At 40.0% G+C, this 26,655-nt stretch overlaps 1 protein-coding gene across 2 annotated transcripts in view; it reads right to left on the reverse strand.

Annotated features, from left to right (window-relative positions):
• The window catches only part of CAPRIN2 (caprin family member 2), a 72,422-nt gene that overhangs the window by 21,510 nt on the left and 24,257 nt on the right, over nt 1-26,655 (reverse strand). For both annotated transcript variants that reach the window (XM_077827675.1, XM_077827668.1), the window contains exons 6-14: nt 21,681-21,845; nt 20,928-20,971; nt 18,205-19,224; nt 16,741-16,860; nt 7,237-7,368; nt 6,925-7,012; nt 5,960-6,015; nt 4,401-4,511; nt 1,330-1,443 (exon numbers count right to left, since the gene is read on the reverse strand). In XM_077827675.1, the coding sequence (XP_077683801.1) occupies nt 1,330-1,443; nt 4,401-4,511; nt 5,960-6,015; nt 6,925-7,012; nt 7,237-7,368; nt 16,741-16,860; nt 18,205-19,224; nt 20,928-20,971; nt 21,681-21,845 (1,850 nt within the window). The remainder of the gene's footprint in view (nt 1-1,329; nt 1,444-4,400; nt 4,512-5,959; nt 6,016-6,924; nt 7,013-7,236; nt 7,369-16,740; nt 16,861-18,204; nt 19,225-20,927; nt 20,972-21,680; nt 21,846-26,655) is intronic.

The raw sequence follows: 26,655 nt of genomic DNA on the forward strand, positions 1-26,655 counted from the left end.
GGGGAGGAGGTGACCAGCCCTCTGTGGAGAAAGAAGTGGTTTGGGACTCTTTAGAAAAGCTGGATGAGCACAAGTCCATGGGACCGGATGTGCTGCATCCGAGTGCTAAAGGAGTTGGCGGATGTGATTGCAGAGCCATTGGCCATTATCTTTGAAAACTCACGGTGATCGGGGAAGGTCCCGGACAACTGGAAAAAGGCTAATGTAGTGCCCATCTTTAAAAAAGGGAAGAAAGAGGATCCTGGGAACTACAGGCCAGTCAGCCTCACCTCAGTCCCTGGAAAAATCATGGAGCAGGTCCTCAAGGAATCAATTCTGAAGCACTTTGAGGAGAGGAAAGTGATCAGGAACAGTCCACATGGATTCACCAAGGGCAAGTCATGCCTGACTAATCTAATTGCCTTCTATGAGGAGATAACTGGCTCGGTGGATGAGGGGAAAGCAGTGGACGTGTTGTTCCTTGACTTTAGTAAAGCTTTTGACACGGTCTCCCACAGTATTCTTGCCAGTAAGTTAAAGTATGGGCTGGATGAATGGACTATAAGGTGGACAGAAAGCTGGCTAGATTGTCGGGCTCAACGGGTAGTGATCAATAGCTCCATGTCTAGTTGGCAGCTGGTACCAAGTGGAGTGCCCCCAAGGGTCTGTCCTCAGGCCAGCTTTGTTCAATATCTTCATTAATGATCTGGACGATGGTGTGGATTGCACCCTCAGCAAGTCTGCAGATGACACTAAACTGGGAGGAGTGGTAGATACGCTGGAAGGTAGGGATAGGATACAGAGGGACCTAGACAAATTAGAGGATTGGGCCAAAAGAAATCTGATTAGGTTCAACAAGGACAAGTGCAGAGTCCTGCACTTAGAAAGAGTAGTAATGGTCTCAAGTTGCAGTGGTGGAGGTTTAGGTTGGATATTAGGAAAAGCTTTTTCACTAGGAGGGTAGTGAAACGCTGGAATGCGTTACCTAGGGAAGTGGTGGAATCTCCTTCCTTAGAAGTTTTTAAGGTCAGGCTTGACAAAGCCCTGGTTGGGATGATTTAGTTGGGGATTGGTCCTGCTTTGAGCAGGAGGTTGGACTAGATGACCTCCTGAGGTCCCTTCCAACCCTGATATTTTAAGATTCTAAGCAGAGGGTTAACAAAAAGGAAGGCTTCCAGCTTTCTGAGATGCACTATTGAGACCAGGTATTTAGCATACTAAGTAAAACAGAAAACCTAATTTAGATCTAAAGCATCTAGTCACTCAGATTTAGATTGTTAATTTTGACTGAGCTGTTCAAGTAAAGTTTATGAGCAGAGATGTAACCATATGTGAAAAGCAGTTACTCACCTGGGCAATTTCAATCTTTTTGGATATTACTGGCTCAGAGATGCATGGGCTTGTCTGATAAGGTGGCTGAGATGAAGTATAAGTCTCGGTCCCTTGAGAAAGTGATTCTGATGTCTGAAAGGACAAAAACCTTGACAGATGTAACTTAACTACCAGTAGAATGTTGCAGAAATAGGGAAGTTTATAATTTGAAAAAGTGTTATAATAATAAAAGATAGTGTGTTGATGCATTCACTTTGGACCTACTGTGTTTACTTAGATCTAGATCTCTTACAAAACTACACGTGTAGCATGGAAGATGCACACTCAGCTTGTTTAACATTTGAAGATTTCAAATATTGACTCTTGTGGTAAGTTTAATATAGGAGTCCCAAAGATATCCTTAATTATAGGCAAGGCCAAACCAACCATTTAGGCTGAATAGTTTGGAAAGTTTCAGCCAAAATCCTTCAGCAATTACCAAACAGAACAGGGAAAAATATTTTGCAGTGTTAAAATTCTGAACACTAAGAAGTTATAGCATCCCCATTCTTTAGAGCAGGAATTTGAAGTTTGGCAGGAATGCGCCTTTTGCTGTTCTTGTGAAAAATCTATCCAAATTGGGCCAAGTTATAAAGCTCTGAAAGATCAGTTTACACATATTCAGTAAAAACTTCAGTTTAACAGCTAGCTCCAAAGACTCCATTCTCAGTAAGCAATGCTGCATACCCTCATGACCCTTACCTGTTAATCCAGACTGCACATGAGTCAAAGACACTAAGCATGCTCCCTCTTAAGGCTATAGCTTCCCAGCTGCTCTGGACCAGGATGCTTGTTTCTCCTGTGCTGTCAGTAACCCCCTGCAGCTACCCAGACAATGTGGGAGGAAGCAACCTGACATGAAAGCTGAGGGGACAAGAGCCAGACCAGAGGGAGGGAAGAGTAGATTGAGACAATGGAGGGGGAGACAGGATTGGTTGGGCAGTGAGAGAAGGAGCCAGGGAGAGGGGGAAATGGGAGTGTGGAAATATTTGCTGGCACTTAACTCCGCATTACAACTTAACAATGGAAGTGTGATAACTAGTCCTAAGTTGTTTTGTAGTGTAAACTGATGAACCATTTAGTCTGCCTTAAGTATATGAAAATTCAGTACAGTAAGTAGTCATTTTTCATTAAAACTGACATCCAAACCTAGTGCAGTTACATCCAATGGAAGCAGCTCAACTTTGTTTAGGAAAAGCAATTCAAAAGCTGGAAGTTTTTTTTAACTATTCAGGACTACTTTACAGTTTAAGGAGATGGTTCTGCAAACCATCATGCTGTAAAGCAGTGCTGCTACATGCCAGTTGTAGATGTTGGACTATACAGATAGGCAAATGTCTTTTCATGTTAATATTTAGGTATTTAATGTGAACACAAAGGGAGGATTTCTTCAGAATTCTTAGTTTGCTTTAGCCAGTTATTACCCAGAAAATCAATAATTTTCCCTCAAAAAGCAAGACTGTCCTATTTAATCATTTCCTCGTAGGTTATTGTTTACTCAAAATATCTGTCTAACTTACAGGCTTGAAGGCAGTAGAGTGTTTTCAAGCCACTACAAAGGAGATAATTCCTGTACGTGGTAAAAAATTGACACACCCCGCCTCCCAATTTCCTTTTATGTTAGTATTTTACAACCAAAACATATTTGCACAATACTACATATGTATTTGCCAGTGCTTGCTATGCTAAACCTCCTTAAAACAGAGCTTGGTGTAATGACTTAGAAATTCTGAATTTCTGTGAGAGACTTGTTTGGTTCCTGGAAACAAGACAAGACGATACACAGGGAGAGAAGGTAGTCGTGTTACTCATCAGCAATACCACTCAATAGTTGAGTGGAGTCAATGTCTCTAAAGAAGGCCCCAAATAGTTTCTGCAAGAACAGAGTTATCACATGGAACCAGGGTGGATAAAAATCAATTAAACAATAACAAACCATTTTTGATTTAAGTTGGATTTTTTGACCAAATGCTCTGAGGAAAAATCCTATCTAAAGACAGTGTTAATTAAGATACATTATAGCTCAAAGGTATCTCATAATGGAATAAGGATTATACATTTTAATTCTATAGTATGAGAATATATTCAAGTAATGTTTAAGAAAAAAGTTTTGTAAATGAATTTCAATAGTTCAGGGATTAGGGACCCAATCTTATGGGGTTCCACAGGCTTCTGTATAGATTAGGTAAATCTTTCTATCTACCCAACAGGACTCAGTGCTCAGTCTAGATTGGAAGATACCAGAGAGGCTTAGTTTTGCCGTTCTCAAACTGGATGTGTGTCTCCAGAGGTAACACTTGTTAAGAGCAAAAACGTTTTTAAATATATAGAATTGAGAAACAGACTGCAACTCTATTGTCCCTCTGCAAATTTGGGTACACAGAGTCAATCCCTTACCTCCCTAAAAGTGCAAAGTTTCAAGAAGTTCAACAATAGAAGATTTTTGGGGGTGGAATAGATCTGGAAAAGGAGAAGTCTGGAGATAAATGTCAGAAGCGAGGGACATATGCTTGTTTTGTTAAAATACGGTATGTTTGCTGTTGAAGAAAAAGATTCAGAATACTTAACATTGTTGTTTTAGTTAAATAAAACAATTTAGACGTCTGTCTGGTGATGTTCTCCTCCCAATACAGCATGGCAAGAAAATCCTTCAAATATTAAAGATTAACCTGTTGAATTGGAGACAGATACTTATGAAGTCATTGGGAGGTGAGCTGCTTCAATTACCTTTGGTAAATGAAATAACCAATCATTCATTTTCTGATATAGTTGTAAAACTCATCTGAAAGCTTTTTAAAATAAATCCCTGTTTAAAAATGTACAGTGTACACCTTCTAAAAATAAAACCTACATCTCTGAATTGTGAAGAATATGTATTCAGGTTATAACCACCAACAAGAATGCACTTATGTAGAAAACCATGATTAAATGGAGTCTTCCTGACTAGTGATTTAAATCAATTTGATTTAAATCAAATCCAGCCTGCATGGAACATAATGAAGGCCAACGACACTCCAGTGGGAAGTGTCAATGTTGTCTTGATATTTTACCTGCGGTATCTGTGGGGTCATAAGATCATCTGTTTCGGAACCAGAAAGAGTGTGATCAGCAGATGCTAAGGAAGTATTTGAGCCATGCAGAGTCATGGGAGAAGCAGCAGCCTGGCAGGAAGAGAAACTACGTCAGATAAAGTTGATTGGAGGCAACAACCCTAGTAGTTCTGAAAAGCCTTCAGGCACAGTTTTGTTAAAGTGCATGGTTTAGTTTATAAATGAGTGGTTTCGTGCCAATGCTTGGTATTTTGCTAACAGTTATGTCGGCCTATAGGCCATTATATACTGTTCCTGACATTTAGCTATTGCTCTAAATAGGACACTGGCCATCCAGTATTTTTGAAAATTTGTCTTAATTTTTTTCTTCAAGTTGCTCTTAGATTTGCTTTTAAATATATTAGCTGAGCCACTTGAACAGTTTTATTTAAACCTCAAGTGCTAGTGGTCTGAAATGACAAGTGAAATGGAAATTTTTTCCTTATAAAGTTATTGGAGGATGCTGCTTGATTACTCTTCAGACAATATTGTAATAGGCACACTGACAAGGCAAAGTCAACTGCATCTCCTGTCTATTATAAATTTAAGGTAGGCAATGCAAACAATTCTCTTGATTTTTGCATATTACCTAGATTGGTGCAGATCCTACATGGGCCTATTCAGAACATAGGATGTACCTCATCCAGTCCATCAAATGCCCCAACTGTGTGGGCGAAACCAGACAAATCTGTACACTCTCAAATGAACTCACTCAAAAAAATGACAAGACAAGATACCCTATCACATGTGAGCCAACACTTTTCAAAGTGATCACTCCATATCTGACCTATCAGTCCTCATTCTCAAAGCAAACCTACACAACACCTTCAGAAGATTAGCCTGGGAACTTAAATTCATAACTCTGCCAGACATGGTCTCAGATGCTGGTTTTATGGCTCACTACAACAATTCAAAACCTACTAACATTCCTTGGTCTTATGACTGCAGAGGTATTAACCACTCACTTCATTTTAAGTGGTTTCTTGCAACTTGTATTAACTCCTTATGCTTAACTATTTGTCCCCACCTTTTATTTAGCTGCAAAACTCTGGTTATCTTTTCCAGACTTGAAGAGGAGCTCAAGCTCGAAAACTTCTCTTTCACCAACAGAAGTTGGTCCTACCCACCTCTCTCTCTACTAGTTGCGCTGGTAATTGAAAGCTAAATCCAAATACATCTTCCATACTGTGAAATGGAGGTTATAAAATGTTATTTTCACTCATCTGCTATTACATTGAAGTTAAGATGGCATACAATGCTTTTTTGATATATAGCCTGGAGTATGAGCTATATATCTGGTGGGAGCTCACTTTGCAGAGATTATAAAAACAACAAACTTTAAAATCAAGTTCTATACTCTTAATTTGGTAGGCCAAATCAAATTTGGTCTGTCTTGTGACAGACTTATTTTGGCATAATTTCCCTATACAATTCCTCAGTTATTTCTGAAAGCACAATATATATCTTATTTAAAAAGATCACAATTGTCTAATTTTATAGACCAGTACTCTTAAGTTTACCTGTGGTGGCTGTTGAAGAAAGTCATTTTGACTTGGCAGTTTCTGTTCATTAGAAGCTTTGTAAAAATAAGAGTAAGGGATTAGTCAAGCAACATATATTTGCCTTAAATTTAACTACAGCTTCTCAGCATAATTCAAAGATTGATTTTTTCCAAAAAAAATAAAATCTGAAATTTGGACAGCTACACTGCCCTTACTATACATCACGCAGTAAGCATACCAGAAAGCTGAATAAATTAAAACCTAAAGTAAGTCACTCACATTTAGGAAGTGTAGTTTTATCTTGTGAAGTTAAAGGTCAAAGCAGTCTCCAGCAACAGAAAGACTTATGTATGGAACAGCTATTTCACTAAGATGACTTGAATTATTCAAGACAAATTTACTCAAAGTTTCAACAGAGGTAGAACGAACATTTAGATTTTCTTTCATTCCCCAATACCCATTACGACTGACTTATTTTCCTGTTTTGTAATACACAGTTTCTCCATACATTTGAAGGGTAACAGGACTATTTTAAAGCCTTAATAGCACCAGCATAACTAGAGACAGTTCAGTATTAACTGTTTCAGAGGCAATAGCTATGTGTAGGAATTCCATAGGTTGTTAGAGTTCATTATAAAACATTCTGTATTGTAGACAGGTATACAAGTACAATCTGAAGGACTGAATCCTAGGTGGGAGGTGAAAGTACTGAGCCATAAGAACTTGACCATGTATAAGTCTCAGGTTGCGAGACAACAACTGTTCCACAACCCTGCAGCATAATGCATATTTAAGTGTTGCTGTAAGTTATTCTGTTGGCCATTTAATGAAATGTTAGCCATTAGATTTAGACATTGTGGATGAGATGGTCATTCTAGATAGAATTTTGTTCCCCCATTATGCCTATTGGTGATGCACAGTGCAAGTGAAATATTGCTCCATTCAACTTAAGAACTTTGGATTCTATGTAAGAGTCTACCTACCTACAGGACTACCTGCTGGAGTTACTGAAGGTGGTTGTGATGAACAAATAGCACTTGGTGAAGCTTTATCAACATCCAGGATGGACTCCTTAGAAAGATTACCAAGTTCATGAAATGGGAAAAATTAGGATTGTTCAGATCAAAAATCATCACAGAAGTTAAATATTCTCTAGTCTGCTAAAATCTTTCATTAATTTAGTCAATAGTATCTAGGTCCACTCCACTAACAAAACAAGTTACTACATTACCACTACTGGCACAGTGGGGACCCAAGCCCTGCAGCTGTTATTGCAGGATAAACAAGACACATACCTGCATGAAGTTGTAAGTCCCTTGTATCTGAGTCATCAAATCCTGCAGTTTTTCCTTCCTTAGTATAGGATCCTTTGGAAGAGTAGAAGTAGAGCAAAATTCTGCAGCTGACTGATGTCCAGGTTTAGGCACCTAATATGTAATGAAAGAAGGATATAAACTGATGCAGGAGGAAAACCTGCGGTAAGTACTCTGACAAGTGTCTTCACAAGAAGAGAAGTTTAAGAAATCAAATACCAAAGAATAGGAAGGGCTAAACTGGTTATTGGCATTTCCTGAATAAAACTTGATGCACAAGTTCACAGTTTGTTCACTTCAGAAATCAGTTTACTAGTCACTGGATTAAGCTTGTGGCATTAATTCACTACGTTTTTCCACATATGCGATACTTTGTTCAATACAAAAATTAGGTATATTTATTCAGCCAAATAAGTAACACTCAAAATTTAGTACGGTCCAGCTAAACACTCTGCAGTTTTGAAACTAAACTTGGATAGGAATTGCATTTTTAAACTAAGCTGCACAATTCTCAAAAATTTTTTGCAGTATACCTCCTCCCCTCCCGCCAATTAGAGAGTCATGGGTGATAAGATACTGAGTACATGTCTTTTGGAAGGTGGCATTGCCAGGTGTTTTAAAGAAACAGCAGCTAAAAGTAGGTAGAGCTACAAACAAGGTTGCTTGGCACTAACATCTCAAAAACTTGCCCTTTACAGTCTGAAGCTTCAAGTGTGGCATTTCCTACAAAAATGTTGCATTAGCACAAGTTCAGAATTGGGCATGAAATATACATACCCCAGTCCTCAAGAAAGAGACTTGAATGCAGCTTTGTGTGGATCATTTCAGACTTTACCTTTTGGTCTTTTACCTTTGTTATATATTCAAATCAATCCACAGAATCTATTCTGGCTTATTCCAAGGTCTGTAGAGTGGTTGTTTCCCCCACAATGGGGATCATTCAAAGAAAGGGGTAGGGGAAATTTTCAACAGAAAAAAACAGATTGGTTACATAGCAGAACTGCTGTTACTTTTAGAACTTTTAAAACTAAACAATGCACTGTAAGAAACAATGCTGTATTAGCACTGACTAGATTATGTATTAGATCTTCTGAAATACAAGTTTGATGGAAAAGATGCCACAGGAAGAAAGTTGGCCTGATTCCAATTACATTGGATGAGACAGATCAAGGTATCGGGTCAGACGGAAATGGAGTACTACAGGAGAGTCTACAGGCATGCAAGAGTCACTAGTAACCACCATCAAAAGTTTGGCTAAACAGCCAAAGCTTTGTAGTCTTATTTGAATGCTACTCAGTACCTTCTGCAAGCATTCCCCGGTTAGTTACATGTTTCATACTCCATGCCATGTCTAGGTTAGAGTGTGTTCTTGCAGAGTTCTGTGTGTTTATTTACTGCCCGGGTAATCTCAAAAGTGGAAGAGTTGGAAAAAGGAAAGTCATTTAAATGGGAAAACGTGAAAGTGAACAATCCTACATGATGAGATTCCAAAGGTACACTGCTCTCTAGTTTGTGTAGCTAGACAGCTGCACCTTCAGAGGTGAAGAGTAGCCATATTACTTTAGTTTTATGAACGTACAATGCCAATTAAACATAGGATACCCTTATGTGGAGAAGATCAATTTCTGTCCAAGTTATGCAAGAGCAATGAACTTGAGTTTGCTAATCTTTAATTATGTAAGTGTGAGCACTACATAAGTCACAGTAATGCTATGGCTACACAATTAGTAGGGAGGTATTCTGACTCAACCATATGGGGAGGTCTAACTCAGCAGCTGTATGTACAGGTTGGCTTCTCAGTATCCATGTTAGTGGAGCACAGGATCGGGGCCTGGAGTTATTCCTTATGGAGCTCAAGGCCATTGCTAACCTTCTCACACCCTAGAGAATTTTAGGGCCTTTCACATTCACTCTTCCCCTCCCCCACCCCAATATTACATCCATCGGCTTTTGCTCACCTGCAGCTCTCTGCTCAATTCTTCCCTCCTATCCATCCATGTACAGATTTCTCCATCACTCCTGACAAGCATTTTCAAAAAGTACTCTTCTTATTCACGTTGTACGGACTTTTGGCTAAAAAGGGCTTTTCATGCTTTCACATATCAGATGTGAAAATCTTCTCCCACAATTATACAAAAAGCAGAATGGCAGTGTACAAGAGAACCCAAAAGTAAAATGGAGGACTTCAGAATTAAAGTTACCTTTTCTTCTCAACATATAGCTACTGAAGATAGTTAAATTAGTGGTGGGTATAGAATTAGCAAGAGCTAGCCTCTTCATGTGTAATAACCTCCACCTTATCCACATTGTGGATAAGATCTGAAATTAGGTCACTCTTTATATAGAGTTAACTCCCTGCCAACAAAAGTTTTAAAAAAGTTTTGCCTTGGTGTGCTTAAGTGAATATGTGTCAATCCTACAAAGTAGTGTATGCACTCATACAATGGAATCTCTTTGGTATCTATTTTCAGATATTAGTTGCAATTTTATTTACAGTAACTTCAGTGTTGGTGTAATGCTGGAAGTCAAGTTCCAGTAACACTCAAGTTTAAGTGAAAGAATAAGCACAAGACTTTGGCCTACTTTTCAGAAGTGCTGGGCAGCCAAAAGTCCTGCTGAAATAATTTGGGGCCACAAGTGCTCAGTACTTCTGAATGTCAGGACACTAGTCTATAGAACAAGATTTCGCCTACTGAGAGGGCAAGCTATTATGTTCTACTACCAAAAAAAGTATGGCAAGCATTTTCTGCAGTCAAAGCTGTGACCAACTGAAATTTTGTAAAAGCAACCTGGCATTCCATATTGCCTTCCTCCATTCCCAAACATCAAGTAGGAACTAGGTCCAATTACAAAGGATGAATATAAACACCACAAAGTATGCAGGGGCAAAAGAAGAAAGGCCAAGGCAAAAAATTAAATTAAACTAGCTAGAGACAAAGGGCAACAAGAAAACATTCTACAAATACATTTGAAGCAAGAGGAAGACCAAGGACAGTGTAGGTCAGTTACTCGATGGTGGGTGATGGGAGGCACAGGGAGAGAGAGAGAGAGAGAGAAACAGAAAATGTGGAAATGGCAGAAGTGCTCAATGAATTTGTTTTCACCAAATAGTTTAGTAGCAATTAGACATCTAAATCAATGAATGCCAGTGAAAATGTGGTAGGATCAGAGCCTAAAATAGGGAAACAAGTTAAAAGTTACTTAGACAAGTTTGATGTCTTCAAATTACAAGGGCCTGATGAAATACATCCTAGAATACTCAAGGAGCTGACTAAGGAGATATATGAGCCATTAATGCTTTTCTTCAAAAAGTCGGGAGTTACTCCAGAGGACTGGAAAAGGGCAAAGATACCACCAAACTATAAAAAGGGAAATAAGGACAACTGGAAAAATTACAGACCTGTCATCTTAACTTCACCACTTAGAAAAATAATGGAGCAAGTTATGCAATTAATTTGCAGACACATAGGTGTACGTAACAGCATGGATTTCTTTAGAGCACATTGTGTCAAACCAAGTCAACAGCTTTCTTTGATAGGGTAAAAAGCCTTGTGGACAAGGAGGGAAGCGGTAGATGTGGTATCTCTAGACTTCAGTAAGGCTTTTGATACTGTCTTGCATGACCTTCTCAAACAAACGAGAGAAATACAACCTAGATGGAGCTACTATAAGGTAGGTGCATAACTAGTTGGAAAACTGTACCTAGAGAGTAGTCATCAGTAGTTCACATTCAAACATGGAAGGGCTTATCAAGTGGGGTCCTACAGAACCAGATCCAGGACTGATCCCTGTTCAATATCTTCATCAATGGTTTACCTAATGGCATAGAGCAATGGTTCTAAAACTTTTTTTTGCGGACCACTTGAAAAATCGCTGAGGGTCTTGGTGGACCACTTAATGATCTTTCCAAATGTTTGTACCATTAGCTAACTATTGTAAAGCGCTTTGGAAAAAAGCACTATATAAAACACCTTAATTCTTTCTGTTCTACAAACAAAAGCAACTCATTTTAATGTCAGTAATATCTTACATTTCTCATGTGATGGATGTGCCCTCTCCCCCGCCGTGGCAGCCCCACATTATGGAACTGACAAAGTTGTGTGCAGCCACCCAGGCGCACACCTTAAAGGGAACTATCTGTGGACCACCTGAACAGAGCTCATGGACCACAGTTTGAGAACCTCTGGCATAGAGAGGACTCTTATAAAGTTTGCAGACGATACCAAGCTTGGAGGGGTTACAAGTGCTTTGGAGGATAGGATTAAAATTCAAAATCTGGACAAATGGGAAAAATGCTTTGAAGTAAATAGGATGAAATTCAGTAAGGACAAACACAAAGTACTCTACTTAGGAAGGAACAATCAGCTGCATACATACGTAATTGGAAATGACTGCCTAGGAAGGAGTACTCAGGAAGGGATCGGGGGGGTGTCAGTGGATCACAAGCAAGAGGAGTCAGTGTAACACTGTTGCGAACCAAAAAAAGCAGCAAATGTCATTCTGGGCTGCATTAGCAGGAGTGTTGTAAGGAAAACATGAAGTAATTCTTCTGCTCTACTCTGTGCTGGTTAGGCCTCAACTGGAGTATCGTGTCCAATTCTGGGCACCACATTTCAGGAAAGATGTGGCTAAATTAGAGAAAGTCCAGAGACTAGCAACAAAAATGATTAAAGGTCTAGAAAACATGACCTATGAGAGAAGACTGAAAAAACTGGGTTTGTTTAGTCTGGAGAAAACTGAAGTTTTCAAGTACATAAAAGGTTGTTACAAGGAGGAGGGAGAAAAAAATGTTCTCCTTAACCTCTGAGGTTAGGACAGGAAACAGTGGGCTTAAATTGCAGCAAGGGCAGCTTGGGTGGGACATTAGGAAAAGCTTCCTGTCAGGGTGGTTAAGCACTGGAATAAATTGCCTTGGGAGGTAGTGGGGTCTCAGTCACTGGAGATTTTTAAGAGCAGGTTAGACAAACACCTATCAGGGATGGTCTAGATAATACTTAGTCCTGCCTTGAGTGCAGGGGACCTCTTGAGTCCCTTCCAGTCGTAGGACTAGCATTCTAGGAGGCTGAGACTTCAAAGACAAAGCTACCAGTTTGTCTCCATGTTTTGTAAGGTTATGAGTGAGGTTGCAAGAGGTTTTCTAAAAAGCTTCCCCTCTCCCTGCTCCCCCCCCAAAAAGAGTTTGGAACTTTACTACAGACTGTCGCAGTTTTACCATGCCAACTGAAATGGCCTGAGATTTAAGTTGTTTGTGAAGTTTTTATAAATACTTTGTGAGCTACTTCAAGACTTCAATTTAAGTAGTATTATAAAATGGTACCTAAAAAGCTTTCTGGCTATCATAGTTAGCTTTTAAGTAACCCCATGAAGTAACTTGGAATGTACAACCACCACCATTTTAGCACTCTTGCTTATACCTGTCAGGATATATTCTTATATTTGATTATTAAATTATGCTGCAATAATAGGTTTCCTCTGATACAGAATACCAATGGAGAAGGTGAAGTTGATCTAGTTTAAATCATAAAATATATAAAGTCATAGTCCTTGCATCTTCCTTTTACAGACAAAGTTGTCTGTTTTCAGATATAGTCTGCCTGAGGAACAACTTCTACCAAAATATACCAGGTGGCTCTTGTCTTAGGTGTGAAGGATATTGTGGTTAGCAAAGTTATGTAATGTGTATCAGTTCAAGTGACAAGACAGGCACTGAAAGATCCTACATGGTCATGTGGTTTGCACCTCATGAAGGCAAGTGTGTATTCACAATTCTGATGCTACAGCCTATTAAGCACTTTTTGTAGTAATAAACTGAGCATAAGCAGCGCTCCAGAAGAACACTACAGAAGTGGCTAGGGTTGATTCACTCCAGAAGGAAATTTGGTCCCCCGGTGATTGCAATTTGTCTAGTCTGCTATTGAAAGCTAAGTTAGGATGTGCCTATCAATTTTCACAGGCTCCTTTAGCTTACAAGGTGGGGCTACTTCCCCAGATCACAAATGTTCACAGATATCTTACTTGTGTGTTTCTACCAAACTAGTCACTAACACTTCAGTAGAAAAAAGTCTCAAGGTTATAACATGTGCATCGGAGTCTCCCAAGCACTAGAGAAAAGTACTTTGGATAATGCAGCCCAAATATGACTCCAACTCTCCAATATGTTCAAGAGTTTAAACTAGCTATGTACTGCTGTATACCCCTGGAAAGAGGCCTCACGTATGTTCAGGGAAAGGTACATGAGTTACCTGACAGTTTAGACTTTAAGACCGACTACTCTTTGTGCCTAGCCTCACTTTAAAGTAATATAGTAAAAGCCCACAGTGTTTGAGAAAACAGCTTCCCCTGGGTCTTTAACTCTCACTATTGCTCTACAAATGGACTGCAATACTAACTGGGAACTTTCCTGTTATTGTGTAGCTGAACTAAACACACCAGATCCAAATCTAACAAGTGGACTATGAAAGAAAACTCAGGTCTTTATTACATTGAAGCTTATTTAATTCCCATTTTGAAAGCAATACCCTGCTCAATTTTCAGTATGAAATCTGATTAGGAAGCTGCAGATCGCTTTTAGGTCCTCTGACAATCAAGAGGGCTATTACTCAGACTAGTTGCAAAAGCAACAATAGTGCAAAACAATATTCACTATTGGATGCAACAGCTGATTGGTTAAAAGCATGTTCCTTCCCTGCCACACTCCAGATAGTCCTACTAAAATGCAAATACACAGAACAATCACAACATGTTCATGGTGGTTGGTAGTGGACTACTGATTCTTTCAGCTGTAAATCACTTGTTTAAATCCAACCTTGGCTGATGGTGACAAAGTATCATCCACTGACTATTCAGTGGCTTGCCTCTAAATGAATTTGTGGGTTCAGACCACTGGGCAGACATCTATAATAGTTATAACTAAGCCTGAAAAGGCCAAAAATTGAATATGGAGGGGAGTCTCTGTTCACTTATCAGGCAATTGTAATTGAGGTGTACTGTTTCCAGTGTGCCAGAAGTTTGCACTGCTAATTATATTGTCACCTCCATAGTATAAAGTTAACTGCTTTTGAGAACACATGCAACTGAAGCCATGTCAGTTTAATATATTTTTCCGATTTAGAGAATCTATGCCAGGTCATACATAATTCAAGGCACAAGGAACTGTACCATCCAGTATTGGCTTACAGACATAAAAACTACCTTCACAGTGCAATAGTATACTGATATTACCCATAATACATACATTTAAGCATATTTGAATGCATGATCATACAGCACAGTTCTGCATACCAACTGGATGATAATTTACATAGCGGGAAAGAGCCCATAATGTTCACTGCTTGTCATTCCTCAGTATTTCAAACTAGGAGATGAAAAAAATCTACAGACTAGGCTATTTTGAAGGTACCACACTATTTAGCATCTCTCATGCTGCATGGTGCCTTTTCTAAACATGTTTTTAGATTTGTACAGGTGATGAAGTACTTCAACAGCAGAAGTACATATGCTTATATATCCAAGTGATGCTCTTGGTCAAAGTGTATGCTTGAGATGGATTCTAAGCTAAGTTTACTTCCTGATTTGGAATTAGACATTGCATCTGGCATTATGGGACTGACTAGTGCAGTGCTTTTCAAGCGATCTGTGTGGGGCACCGGCAATTTTTTTCCTCCCCCAATGTGCGCGCAGACCAGCAGCCAATGGCTCGCGGACCGGCACCGGTCTGCAGACCACCACTTTGAGTAGCACTAGACTAGTGGACTTACTATGGATTCTGTAGCAAGCAGTAGTAAAAGCCTAATTGAAGCTGAAATAATTTCCACTAAGTCTGATTTTACCACTTGCTCCCAAATGTTGAATAAAAACTTTTGACTTGAAATTTCATGTGTTCTTAAGTCAGAGGAGAGTTTGACATTAAGACAGCCTATTTCAATTAAAACGTAAGGGTTTTAAGTTTGTTTTCCCTTTTAAAAATGTTTTGCTTACTCAAGTCAGTTGTGCTTTTACTAAAGACCTCCAATTTTACAATTTAAGCACTTGGATCCAGAACACAATCCTAGTTTAGCCTTTGATATATCTAAATTACTTATTTTTCAGTTAAAGCTTTTGCAAACATTAAGTGCATGCCTACACAATTAATATTCATCCTCAGTATGTCAGTTCAGCCTATAGAATATTCAGACTAAGGGCACGCCTTCACACCAGCTGGGAGAACGCTTCCCCATATAGGTAGACAGGCCAGCATGCTAGCAATAGCAGCAGCTGTCGTGGCACAGGTGGCTGCTTAACTAGCAGCCCACTATGTATCCAGGGGTTCCAGTGAGATTGCATTCAGGCATCAGCTAGTCTAAATTTCTATAGCAACATTAGTATTTTTAGCATGCCAGACTGAGCAAAGCTAGCACATCTGCCAACCCACACTGCAAAGTACCCTTTTAGCCAGTGTGTAGACATACAGGTGGTCATCTGGCTTATATTTAGGGTAAGTGTAGGTTAAACCAACACACCAAACCTAAATCAAGTTAGGAGTGTCCACACAAAGTTGCATCAATAACTGAACTGGTTTAACACCAATACCTCTGAACCTATGCAACTCTATGTTAACGAGGCCTAAGACTTAGTGCTTAAATTCCACAGTCCCAACCTGGTAGGTTAAGGGCTTTAGATGGATATTTTAAAAATAAATCTATATAAATAAAATGGAGAGTATAGAGTCCTCAGCGCCTACAACTATATTCAATGAACCTACATTACTCCACTGGAAAAGCATCCATATTCTGAAACAGAAAAGTGGGGGAATTAAAGCGAACTTATTCCCAGTGTGTACAAGGGAATGACAAGGTTCTTTCTACTTTCTAGCATACAAAACCTGTACAAGCTAATTTTATGTAGTGGCTTCTCTCAACTCCCTGGAAGACCCTAGTTATAAGCAATTTTTCTTCATTCTTGCCCTAGCAACTCAAAGATCAGTTTCTCAAATGCTCTAAAAGCTTGAATAAAACTTAGTTTCTAAACATAGGCACACAAGCCACACCTTTCTATTTTATCCTATTCATCCTCAGTGTTGGTTAGAGATCAGCCTGTATACAGTGTTCACACTATAAGCCAGATAAATGCCAGATTAAATTATGTCCGTATCCTTACTTTATGGAATTGAGACCACTGTTTTAAGTGTTTATTAATTTTACAAGTGAAATGCTGTCAACTTATAGTCAGTATTTTATCTGTTAAATCACTGTTCCTTTGTAATGCAGTTTGACAGTAAGCTGCAAGGCACAATGCAAGTCTGTTGAAGTTCCAGTACATAAGGCTAAAGTGATGTGGCAGTTAACACATCTCCCTCCTCCACAGGTCAAGATTTTGATGAATTAGACATATGTATGCTGCATTTAATGCAGTACATCAAATATATTCAGCTGCTTTACAAAGATATCCCAGTTTTTGTATACTCAAAATATTTGACTCATTTTAGTTTGATATGGCTGACTAGCACACCTGTACATTGCTTTGGAGACTCCTAGGTAGTTTAAAACTCTCTCCGACGGATTGGAGGACCTCCTTTTTTCTTACTGCATCAAAGCCATGTCCACCACTTAATCCATCTGTTTTTCCATCCTATATAAAATAAGAGGCCCATCTCATTAGGAAGCACCTCAAACATAAGCTTTAGAAACTAAACCAACACTAGAAGTTCCAATCCATCTTAAAGTGCTAAGAACATTTGAGTACTTTACAGTGGCTACATTGCTTTGAACTATTTTTAGTACAGTATCAAGTTATGCACATAGCTATGAGCACTAGTGCCATTACGTTTAGAGAGATTTATCAGCTGGAAAAAAATCAGCCTCTCTCCTCCCATACTACCAATAAGAGTGGAAGCATGCAGCTTTACAATATACCACAGTGAAAAGTGTTCATGAAGACCATTTTAACTATACGTGTTCAAGATTTGCTAAATAACCTTACTCCCACATTCTTTATCACCCACTGTTTTACGTTACCCACTCGTTTCACTTCAGATTCATGCTTCTGTCTGCGATCCCGTCTCTAGATACAAGAATATCCACTTTTCAATATTGTGGATCTTATATTGATCTTGTCCATCTAATCTAGTCATTTACTGAAGAAAGACAGCTTTAAAAAGAAGTAGAGTTGGACAATACCTGTGTACAGGCCACTTCAGTGGCTCTCTATTTGCCATCTATGGTCTTACTAAAATTTAGATCAAGCCTAATTTCTACTTTGGAAGCATGCCTCTCCAGATACTGATCTGTTCACTCTATCGATTTCTCCAAGCTACTTGTGTACACAGTTGGGGAAGAGGGAGAAGAAATTTAAAATTAAGCTGGAATGTTGTTGGATCCTGCAAAACCTTGGATTGTCTATGTTACTAAACTGAACCACTGTGTTAGAGTTTCCAAAACATTCCAGAATAGTAGTTTAGCATATTGATTCGTCTGGAAATGCATACTTAAGCATCAATTAAGTTGATTAACTTCTAGATCAAGTAAAAATACCCCTTAAAAGCTATTTTAGTTAAAAACCTTAAAAACTTATTGAAGTGCTATTTGTACATAGTACTTTAAGTATCTGATCTTTGTCTGAGTCGTACCTGATTTGTAGTGTTAATGCAAGTGGACATTTAGAGAGCTATCAGCTGCAGAAGAGCTAAATGAATTCTATTCTGCCTTATGCAAAAATGTAATTTTCATTTGAGGCCCAACCGCAGTATTACTGGGGTTGATGCAAGAAGCAAGGAGAGCATTTTGCTTTCCAGATGCATCAAGCTTTAGGATATCAGTTAAAAATCTGACTTAACCCACTCAGAAGTGACATGGAAATCAGAGTACAGAACTCCACAATGCAAGTCTTACAAATCCTCTGACTACTGTATTGCTTTAGTCTGAAATACTCACATTATAAGCTTAATGAGAGTTAATACTACCTATGCCAACTCACATCTTTGGGTTCCACATCACACTTCTTTGGCCCAATCTGCTCCTTTGGCATAAGATTTGCCGCTCCCCAGGACTTTGGAGTATTCTGTAACTGCTGCGATGATGCTGGCTGCTGCTGGTCAGATGTTTCCCAGGACTTCACAGGTTCCTGCTTCTTTTGTTCTGGTTCCTCCCTAACACGTGTTTCCCAGGACTTCACAGGTTCCTGCTTCTTTTGATCTGGTTCCTCCCTAACACGCGCTCCCCAGGACTTCACAGGTTCCTGCTTCTTTTGTTCTGGTTCCTCCCTAACACGCGCTCCCCAAGGCTTCACAGGTTCCTGCTTCTTTTGTTCTGGTTCCTCCCTATTTTGGGTTATCCAAGGCTTCACAGGTTCCTGCTTCTTTTGCTCTGGTTCCTCCCTAGTTTGGGTTATCCAAGGCTTCACAGGTTCCTGCTTCTTTTGCTCTGGTTCCTCCCTAGTTTGGGTTATCCACGGTCTTTGAGATTCTTGCTTTTGGACTGGCTCTTCCTGAATGTTTGTTGCCCAAGGTCTTGGAGATTCCTGCTTCCTTTGTTCCTGCTCTTCCTGAACTTTTGTGGACCAAAGTCTGGGAGATTCCTGCTTCCTCTGTTCCTGCTCTTCCCTAACTTTTGTTATCCAAGGTTTTGGGGAATCCTGCTCCTCCCTAACATGCATTACCCAAGGCTTTGGAGTCTCCTGCTTTTTCTGTTCTTCCTCCCTAACCTTAGTTTCCCAGGGCTTTGAAGACTCCTGCTTCTGTCCCTCCTCTTCCCTAACACAAGCTTCCCAGAGCTTTGGAGATTCCTGCTTCTTCTGTTCCTGATGCCTACCACAAGATTCCCAAGGCTTCAGAGATTCCTGCTTCTGCTTCTTTTGTTCCTGTTCTTCTATATCAACAAGCATTTCCCAGGATTTTGGAGGTTCTTGCTTTCTAGTGTACTCTGCTTCCCACGGTTTGCATTCTTTAGGCTTCTTGATAGAGCATTCTGCTTCAGGCAAATAGCGCCTGTTGAGAAACTACAGACCAAAGAAATTTAGTGGCTCAAGAAAAACATTGCTACCAGAGTTTTAGCTCAGTTTTTTAGTGAGAAAAAAAAAACTTTCTGTAGTTGAGTGACCTAACCAAAACTGACAACACAGGCAGCCAGCTGAAGAATTGCTTTGTTTCAGTACAAAGAGACTTGGTTTTATCCTACAATATTGCAGACACTGAATAGTTACTCTTTCCAGCATGTTGTAGAGAAGCACCACAATGAAACGGAATTGAACACTTAAACATCTAGAAATATGCACAAATTGAGTAGCCATATAATCTTATTGCTCTTACCCTTGTCCTTCCTCATTCCATGGCTTCTCTATTTGTTATCCACAATCATGCCATGTTTAAAATTCAGTTGTAATTTCTGCAGGACATTGACCTCATCCTGTATAGCACCTAAAACACCTTGGTGTGAATAGTATGAATACTATTTCTTTCATTAAAGAACAAGATCTTGCTCTTTTGGCTTATTTGATCCCCTGAAAGCTCATAATAAACTAGCTCTTCTATTTACTGGAAGTTCAGATCATAGCTAATGACCAGATCCTAGAGACAATTCGTTTGAATCACCAGAACGAGTCTCAGTGCATTCCTGCTCAGAGCCAGGAAGTTAGATATAAACTGGAAGTAGCTTGCAGAGGCTAGTAGCTATGCTATTGTAGGCCTACAGGCCAGTAAAGATCTGAACATGACAGACTACTACTTACTGGCTGTGTTCTGTCTGCTTAATTAGTTACAGCACAGAATTGGAAGTCTAAACTGGCTGGGCAAACTCTAGAAGACTAAATTTTAGTTTTAGTATACTATAAAAAAATCTGTTTTATTTGCTATACTCCCTCTAGTGGGATATTTGGAAGGTTGGGATACAAAGACGTTGCTTCATTTCAAACTGCCAAAAAGGTCCCTTTTTCAGGATTAAGTATCAAAAAAAAAGTTTCTGCTTTATGATGCTGCTTATTGAAATGTATGATTAGGCTCGTAGTTCTGAAGCAGATTTAAAGGACATTTGTGGTCTACAGACTGTTGGGCCAAATTCTGTAGCAATTTTACAGTATCAATTAACTACTAATAGTCAAATCAATATCTAGGGACCCCTACTTTGGTTTTACAAAGCCAGAACACCATTCTTAACTCTGCCATAGTGTTAAATCTAGGTAGCATAAAAGTTAAGAGCTTAACATTTTAGAAGACTCCTGTATTTGTAATTGTGTATTGTCTGATGCAGCAGTACTAGAGAATCCATCTTCTCGAAACAGGAATAAAGACACAAGTAGCTGAACCTACACAATCTGAAGCTTTGTTTTTTTCCACTGAATTTATAAAAATGCTCCAAAGGGTCAGCAAACGTATTAAACCATTCCTGCTCAATGCTAAGCCTTAACAGGGAGGTTTACATTCTACCCCATATATTTCTGGAATGTTAATGTTCCTTTGGATTAAGACTAAAAGTTAGAGCTTTAAGTTTTTAATTTTTCTACTTTGGAAGCAGCATATCTAGACCATTGTTTGGTTTTCTGTTCTAAGATTTGGCTAAAATTTTGCTGGACAGCAGTTTCCTAGTGTTTCACAACTTTTGTACAATACATTAAGACTCTAATATCAGAATTAAGTTACCACCCAGAGGCGTAACTACTTTTAAACACAATTAAACGTATTCTAACAGTTAAATTCAGTATTTTACCTCTTGTGGCTGTATCTCAGACTGCAAAAGCTTCATAAGGGGTTCTAGAAAGAGGGAGGACATTAATTTGCTTCAGATTATTACAGAGAGAAACATGAAACCTTTCAGTGTCCCAACAAAGTCCATTTAAAAAAAAAAATCACTGATTTGACAATTAGTTAAAAGTCATCAATTGCTGATCTGAACGATTTTCTAAAACATTCATAATTTATGTTCTGCATTAAACACAAAGCTTAGGTCTTCCCAAACTTCGGTTTTGTAAAAATTTTAAACTTAAAAGTACAAATTAAAAAAAGGAAAGATTCAGAAAAATATTCCCTTGCAGTATCTATAACCCAAGCACTGTAGTAGTGCACTCAAAAGTGACATTTACCTACAACAGGCATTTCCCACAGCTTCAACAATGAGGTTGTCAAAAGCACAGACAGCATATGTTAGATAAGAAAATAGATTAAACTGAATTTTTGATCCAAAGAGATACTAGTATCGGTGAAACCATTCCCTTACTGGTGTTATGTGGTGTTCAAACCAACATATACTGTTGCAAGTTTTGTACAGTATATTTTAGTTACTGATATGCCAACTGAATTTAGCTGTACTGTAGTCCAAAAAAATCCACTGTATTAAGCTTCTGCATACTTGCAATATGATTAAGTTGATAAAAACTAGGCTATTCAAGATCTCTGAACACTCAGCTCTTTGAGAAGCTTATCTTAACATGGATCAGGAATTACACTTGGAAATATACTCAACCTGGCTCTTTGACAGACTCTCCTTTTGGAAACTGTCTTGGTCTCTCAGATTTTCTCATTACTTCCTCTTCCAATTCCTCTTTTACTTGCATGTTGCGAGGCACAGGAATATTTTCAAAATATCTGGAGTTTAAGAGTTTGGATAATAGTTCCTTCATATGTTTATCTGAAGAGTAAAAAATTTTATATATGTATATAAATATAAAAATGTTGATATGCAAGACAGGTTAAAAAAGTTCACATCTTACCATCTGAAGATGTGTCCTTTCAAGCTGCTTTATATTTAAACTACAATGTCTAACCCAGTGGTCTCCAACCTTTTTACACACAAGATCACTTTTTGAATTTAAGACCCAGGATTTACCCTGCCCCTATCTCGAGGCCCCACCCTGCTCACTTGCTCGTTCTCCCTACCCTCACTCACTTTCATCAGCCTGGGGCAGGGGTGCAGGTTCTGTGCTGGGGCTGAGGGGTTTGGAATTGGGGGCTCCGGGCGGAGAGACTGGGGCAGGGTACAGGGTGCAAGCTCTGGGAGGGAGTTTGGGTCCAAGTTGGGGCTCCAGGCTGGGGCAGGGATACAAAAGGCGGTGCAAGATGCAGGCTCTGGCCGGGAGGTGCTTACCACAGGTGGCTACCAGTCAGCGGTGCAGCAGGCATAAGGCAGGCTCCCTACCTGCCTTGACCCCACACTGCTCCCCGAAGCAGCTGGCATGTTTCTGCAGGCCGCAGGGGAGAGGGCCAGGAGGCAGGTGACTCCGCATAAGCTGCTGCTGCCGCCCCACAGCACCAACTGCAGCTCCCATTGACTGCAGTTCACAGCCAATGATAGCTGCGGAGTCAGAACAGGGGCAGCAGCAGCATGCGGACCTGACTGCCTCCCGCCTCCCACCTCCCCCACCTCTGCTGTGTCACTGGACTGTTAGCAGCCAGAGATTGAAATTGACTTGCAGAGGCTCCAGGATTGACCAGTCGATTGAGATCTACTGGTTGGTGACCACTGGTCTAGCCCAACCCCAAAAGGCAAAAACTTCTTGTATAGCATTTTAGACAAGTTATCACTAACCATGCAAAACTGTAATACATTACTGAGCCACAAGTTACAACATCTAGGTAAAGGAGAAGATATTTTCAGATGGTATTAGGATGTTTTAGAGAGTGTAGCAGGTGAAGACTTCTCTGCAAGTCTAGTAGTGGTAAGATGAGTGAGAAGCGAGGAGTAGTACTGGACAAGAAAAAAGAATAGCAATGAGAAGAGAGCAGATATATTAGGCTGAAGTTTGTAGAAGTCAAGACAAATGTTAACAGGATCATGAAGGAAAGCTCCAACAGGGGATGAAGATGCATAGCGTGTTAGTTTTGGTGTGTAAGAAAGCAGACAGTACAATTTGACAAACTAGAGTAGAGAGGGCTGAGACTTCAAGGCAAGAGGGAGACACATCTGAGAAAGGGTTTCAGAAGAGGCAGGTTGCCAGAAGGAAAGCTCAGTCAACGATAACAGTAATGGACAGGAGGCAAGTGAGTTCCAAGGAGGAGCTGGAGATCATGTAGTCAAAGGAGTACACATGTTTCTCTGCCTAGACATTTAGATGAAGCTGAGAAAGCTTCTTAGTCAAGCCTGTGGCATTAGTGTGATGCTTCACAGGGTATGCAAGCTTGTGAGGCACCTTGCTAGCCCCCTACTCAGTGTGAGGAAGTCTAGTCTATGCCAGCTGTGGATCAGATCTGACTCCACCAGCCTCTGGCAACACAAGTACTACCTTCCCAGGCCTCAGTAGACCTCAGTTTCTGTGTACAAGCTAGAAATAGGCACACCAGACATTCCTCTGCTTTGCCCAGCTCCTGTGCCACTGAATTCTCAGATTCATTACTCCCAAAGAAATAGTACACACGAGCCTGATAGTTTGAACTCAGAATTACCCCCCACTTAACATACCACACATTTATATTTAAAACAAGAATAAGTTTAAGAACAGAGATTCAAATGACAATCAATATTGAAATCATAACCTACCTAGAGCCTTAACTCACAAGACATTCCTATCTCCTACAGGATAGCTTACCCATATAGTTCTTTTCCCATAATTTTCAGCCAGGTTTGTTGAGATCCCTTTATGAGATCAAGCGCACTGGCAGCTTGCCCTCACAGACTGAAGGATACCGGCAGGTGAATCTGCACCCTAAATATACTATACCAGATCTTTTGATCTTCACTTGCAAAATAGGTCCCCCCACCCCCCTTTCCTGGTAATTATTCTGAAGTCATTAGCATTTGACTTGATATGTTAATAGATTTCTATTTTGAGACATAATACAGAATGGCCCACCAAGAAGATGAGTCTCCCCCAACCTCCTGCCTGGAGAAGTTTGTCTAATACATGCTACCTTGTAGTTAAAGACAAGTCACTTGAAGTCCTACAGAACATAATTTTCAGTATAAACACAACTTTAGCTATCTTCTGTACATCTTCCAATAATTATGACCATCAACATAATGTGCTTTCAGCAGAAAGCTTATACCACCCCATTTTGGGCAATCCAGAGGATCTCTGGACCACTATGTACACCTGTGCCCTCTGCTAGTTAGCGTTAAGAGGTCCTTGGATCAGTTAGATCTATCTATATAACAATACATTAGGTGAGATTATTAGCCAAGATAGTGACAAAGAACACAGAAGAGCCAAGTGTCAAGAACTGAACGTCATGAGGGGACCCTGGTGCACAGCAGTCAGACAACAAGTGATGAAATAAGTGAAACTGACAGAGCCAGAGAAACCCACATAAAGAAAGTCCAAGAGGATTCTATGCTCTAGTGTCGGCAAGAATGAGGAAGAGGAGCTGCCAGCTTCAACAATGTTAACTATGCAAGTGCTTGTTGACAGAGTAAAATCCAGCTTGCGCTTGGTCTAGGACTGGATGATTAAATGGACAGAGCAGCTTCAGGAAGAGAAGAATAAAAATGGGTTGAAAGTTATTAGGGTTTAAGTAACATACAGAAGATCTCTCCTCTAATACAATAAGACTACAGTGCTTTAGAGCCCTCAATGCCCCCTGGCAGAGGGTTCGCTAGCATGTAATGGCAACTCTTAACACATTGTTATGGTATTTGACAAAGAATGTCATGTAATATATCAAAAAACTTTATCATGCTGGTCATGATCTTTGCAAGATTGATGGATGGATGGGATGTGTAAGCCAGGCAGGGTTAATAAGGGTTTCCCAGGCAAAGGAATATTGACTTGCCTCGCTCTCCAAGTCTTGAATGCAAATGAAACCGGGTGAGCCAGAGACAATGGGAATTATATTTGCATACCGAGTCAACAGAAAATGCAAGTTTACAGAATGATAACAAGAGCAGCAGACATGGCATCTGCACCCCAAAGAACAAACAGCAGGGGAGAGGAACTTAGTCCAGTAGTACACTTCAAAAGGATACATTTCAAAGGTTTCCTGGACTATAAGAAGAGGGAGAAAAGGCATTGTGATGATCTGTCACTGAGGGAGTGTAAAGCAAAATGCTTTTTGTATCTATGATAGCTGAATACTGGCTCTAAGGACATGTGATGCTGAGGAGGCTCAGTAAGAAGCTGATAAAGATTTCAGCTAGTTATATTTAGTCACTAGAAAGCATGTTATACTTGTTTTATTTGTAACCATTTTTTGTTCCTATTATCCTCACTTGGTATCACTTCAATCTGTTCTTTATTAATAAACTTATTGGTTTTATTGTAAGTTCATCTCAGCGCAAAATATATGAAAGTGTGACTCCTCAGCTGAGCTAACAAGCTGGTGTGCATACTGCAGATTTGGAAATTTGTGTGGGCACAGTGATGGGCTGCATACTGCAGGACAACACTTCAAGGGAGCAGAGGTGGGAATGAAGTGCACCAAGTATTACCTTCAAGACCAAGTAAAGGCTGGCAGAGTCCTGAAAAATTTGTTTGGCTGGCTGGCTAAGAAACTGGAGCAGCGATCGGCAACCTTTGGCATGCAGCCCACCAGGGTAAACCCCATGGTGGGCCAGGCGGTTGTTTACCTGCTGCTTGTGCCGGTTTGGCCGATCACAGCTCCCACTGGCCATGGCTTGTCACTCTAGGCCAATGGAGGCTGCAGGAAACAGCAGCCAGCACATCCCTCGGCCCATGCCGCTTCCCACAGCCCCCATTGGCCTAGAACAGCAAACCATGGCCAGTGGGAGCTGCGATCGGCTGAACCTGTGCACGCAGCAGGTCAAAAAAACCTGCCTGGCCCACCTGGGGGTTTACCCTGGTGGGCCGCAGGCCAAAGGTTGCTGATCCCTGGACTGGAGCATCAGGTAACCAGTCACAAGCAGTTTAGCATCAAACTGCTCTCTGAGGCAAAGCAGGAACCAAGTGACTTGCAGTTCTGGACATGTCAAAAAAGCTAAGGGTGGGTTGTGGAATGGGCATATGTAACACCCCAAAGAACAGTTACTAGAGGGTAACTTTTTCTTTAAGTAATTGCATATATGTCCATTCACTGTAAGTGACTCCTAAGTGGTTTTTTCAATGGAGGTGGGGCTACGAGTCTCACCTGAAGAATTACTGTAGGACTACTTTCCCTATATTCACTTTGTCCCTTGATGCAGTTGTAATTACGTAAATGTCTTGCAAAAGTACGTACAGAGGCCTGGGTTGCTACCCTTAAGTGTCAGTAGGAACATTTCCCACAAATGCAGTAAATATTGAACGTGCTCTAGATCAATGCAATAAATATTTCAGTAGTTGTCAGATCTTTGGCAGTGTAAGACATGGAAATGTGGCTGGTAACCCATTTAAAAAAGTCTAACTCAGGATGATGTCTCATTCGCTACCAAGAACAAAACCTTTTCAGCTCTGTTTCCTATTCAGATAAAATGCCAAAGCAATACTGACAGATAATAGACAAAATATTTTGGATATGAATTTGGAATGAGACCTAGGCTGCGCCTTGCCCTTGTAGAATACCGCATGAGGGTC

The sequence above is a fragment of the Eretmochelys imbricata genome, chromosome 1, assembly GCF_965152235.1.
Source record: "Eretmochelys imbricata isolate rEreImb1 chromosome 1, rEreImb1.hap1, whole genome shotgun sequence".
In the NCBI taxonomy this organism is placed as follows: domain Eukaryota; kingdom Metazoa; phylum Chordata; order Testudines; family Cheloniidae; genus Eretmochelys; species Eretmochelys imbricata.